Genomic DNA, 2,891 nt, shown 5'->3' with positions numbered 1-2,891 from the left:
TATGTTATATTTTTTCTAAAAATCTCTTAAAAAATTATATACGACTCCAACGACTACTCTATTTTAAGAATCCTAACATTAATTATATTATTAAAATATTCAATATACTTAATAAAATATTATTTCTCTCTTGTATTACACTCAACTGATCTACTGTATGTGTGTAACTAGATACCCAACTAGCCTAGCTATAGCATAAACACCCACGAGGACCGAGAAGGTCTTGGGTTTACTCTTTGGTTCGACTCCTCCTTAGGACACTAAAGGTTTGTCTAACTATTAATTTCAGGACGTAGTCGAGATACATGCAAGTTGGTGTGAACACTCTTAGTTACCTTGCAACCTACTCACCGGGTTTGGGGCCAAACCAAACAGATGTCAAGTGCAACTAGGAATGGGCAACGGGCCGGGTATTGGTATCCCCATCCCTGAAACCGATAGCTAAAACCGTCCCCGTAACCGCCCCGATCTCCGTCGGGGATCTTATCGGGGATCCCGTTAAGGGTAAAAATCCTCTTTTTCACCGTTGGTTATAACCGAACCCGAACTCGAAACCGAAACCCGAAAACGATCTGGAAAAATTACAATATGCTAATTTTCACAATTAAAAGTAAATTACAATTTTTTTAAAGATGTAAGTTTAAATGTCTCAGACATAATCGAACCAATTATAAACAATGTATTAAATTATAATATAAAACTAAACAAAAATTCAAACATCATACAACTAAAATCACGATTTTAAACAAATAAACTAGACTTTTTCGTGAGTTTTATTTGGGTTGTTGAGGTAAATTAATAAAAGTCGTTTAAATTATAATGTTACTATTTTTTTTAATGATATTATATATATATATATATATATATACATATCGGGTTGGGCCCGGCCAGTGCTCGTCCCCGTCCCCGTTAAAATCCCCGAATTCATCCCCGATCTCCGCCCCATCTCCAATAAGATATCCCCAAACCTGGCCCAAAAGTTTCGGTTTTCAGTTTTCACCATCCGTAAGTGTAACCACGAGGGAATTGAAGGGTAATATACAACCCTGAATGCCTCAATTATCCAAAAGAAAAACTTTCTTCTTCGTCGTACGTGGCATAACACAATTCCACATACTATCTATCCGAAGACTATTCTACCACAGAGTCTTAGGTAAGGATTTGATACCTACAAATTCATCTGGGTTTAAATATTTTAATCAAAACCGACCCAGTTTTGAAATTTCTCCATAGATTAATCAAATCACGCGGTACATTTGGGCATAAATTTCATCTGGGTTTAAATGTTTTATATGTTTTTTGCCTTCAATCATGGTTGTCAAAAAGATGAAGCAGTTTCAAGTTTTGCATTTAGTCGTCTTGGTTCTGTTAACAACATCATTCACAGAAGCTCTTAGTTATGCCAAGAAAGGATGCAAAGATACGTGTGGGGAGGTTYCGATTCCATACCCTTTTGGAATCKGAGCAGATTGTTCBATCAACGAATGGTATAATGTTGATTGTACCCACTCGACACCTTATCTGTCTGCATTCAACAACATGGAGGTGTTGTGGGTGAACTTAGAAATACAAATGGTTGTTATTAATGTCCCAATGATCGCTGATCGACGTAATCCAGTCCTGAATAGCAGTAATATCCTTAATACCAACCATGGTGACAGTCCCTTCCTATTATGCAAAGTGCATAACAAATTAGTCGTTGAGGGTTGTGGCAATGCTGTCATCACGCACGATGGAACTATTCTCAACGGATGTTCATCGACTTGTCGCAACGACACTGTTGGCGACATAAATAAGTGCTTCGGCACCGGTTGCTGCCAAACCACAATCCCTCATTATCTCGAGTCCTTCACCTTGAATCTCACATGCTTAGAAAGCCAGGGTGGATATGAAGTTTGTAGGTCTGCCTTGTTGATGGATGATAATTTAGTAATTGGAAAAAACTTCTCTCTCCGATCTATTCCCGGGAATGGCGCTTCCGTTCCAATAGGGTTTTTGTGGACCCTAACAGACCGCGACTACGATGACCTAAAAGGTTGTTCGGTGTTCGACACGAGTCTAAGTTTGGATGTGAGTAAAGAGACTAGGGTGAAGTCTCGTAAGTGTGACTGTGGTGTAGGAAGATACGGAAACCCTTATTTGGAGGGTGGTTGCGAAGGTATGCAATTACTTGTTGTAAATTTTGTTTATTTGTGTGCAATAAATGAATGATTTTGGTTTGTTGTATGTTTATGTGGTTTTAGTACCTGAAAATTGTAAAGGGTGCGAGGTTAGCGGAGGTCGTTGCATCTATCAGATCACGTACATGGATCGAATCGAATATACGGCCTTCAATTGTTTAACYGGAACAATTAGTGGAAGCAACAAAGTATCAGTTGGTGTTATTCTAGGTAACCTCTTCTMTCATCTTGCAATCCATACATACGTAACACTTCAGGGGTGTTTGAGATTGCTTATTTGAAATAACTTATGCATTTTTGTTTGACACCGGTATAAGCTGTTTATCCAAACACTCAAAAGTGCTTATTACCGTTGTCACACTGGAGTAACTCAATAAATTGTTTCTATGGATACATTCATTAGATAATTAAAGGGTTTCTACCTTATATTTGCTTGTTTTAGGTGTTAGCATAAGTATGGGATTGCTTTTCATGACGTTCACCAGCTATGTGTTATACAAAGTCATCAAGAAAACAAAGGCCAAGAGACGAAAAGAGAGGTTATACAAACGCAATGGTGGTTTACTTCTTGAGCAACAGGAGGCAACTTATACTGGTTTGGTTGATCATAGAACCATACTTTTCACCTCCAAGGACTTGGAGAAGGCCACCAACCATTTTCACGATAACCGAATTCTTGGTCGAGGAGGTCAAGGCACTGTGTATAAAGGC

The 2,891-nt window shown here is 38.4% G+C and overlaps 1 protein-coding gene across 1 annotated transcript in view; it reads left to right on the top strand.

Annotated features, from left to right (window-relative positions):
* Positions 1-1,311: 1,311 nt before the first annotated feature.
* Positions 1,312-2,891, top strand: part of LOC112504811 (wall-associated receptor kinase-like 6) — a 2,838-nt gene continuing 1,258 nt past the window's right edge. Inside the window, exons 1-3 of the mRNA XM_025108768.1 lie at positions 1,312-2,158; positions 2,244-2,390; positions 2,623-2,889. Coding sequence (XP_024964536.1) covers positions 1,312-2,158; positions 2,244-2,390; positions 2,623-2,889 — 1,261 coding nt within the window. The remainder of the gene's footprint in view (positions 2,159-2,243; positions 2,391-2,622; positions 2,890-2,891) is intronic.

This window comes from Cynara cardunculus, unplaced genomic scaffold (genome assembly GCF_001531365.2).
Source record: "Cynara cardunculus var. scolymus isolate 2C unplaced genomic scaffold, CcrdV1 Un_Scaffold_7007, whole genome shotgun sequence".
Classification (NCBI taxonomy): Eukaryota; Viridiplantae; Streptophyta; class Magnoliopsida; order Asterales; family Asteraceae; genus Cynara; species Cynara cardunculus.
Note: the sequence above shows the minus strand (reverse complement) of the source record. Positions and strands in the feature narration are given on the sequence as shown.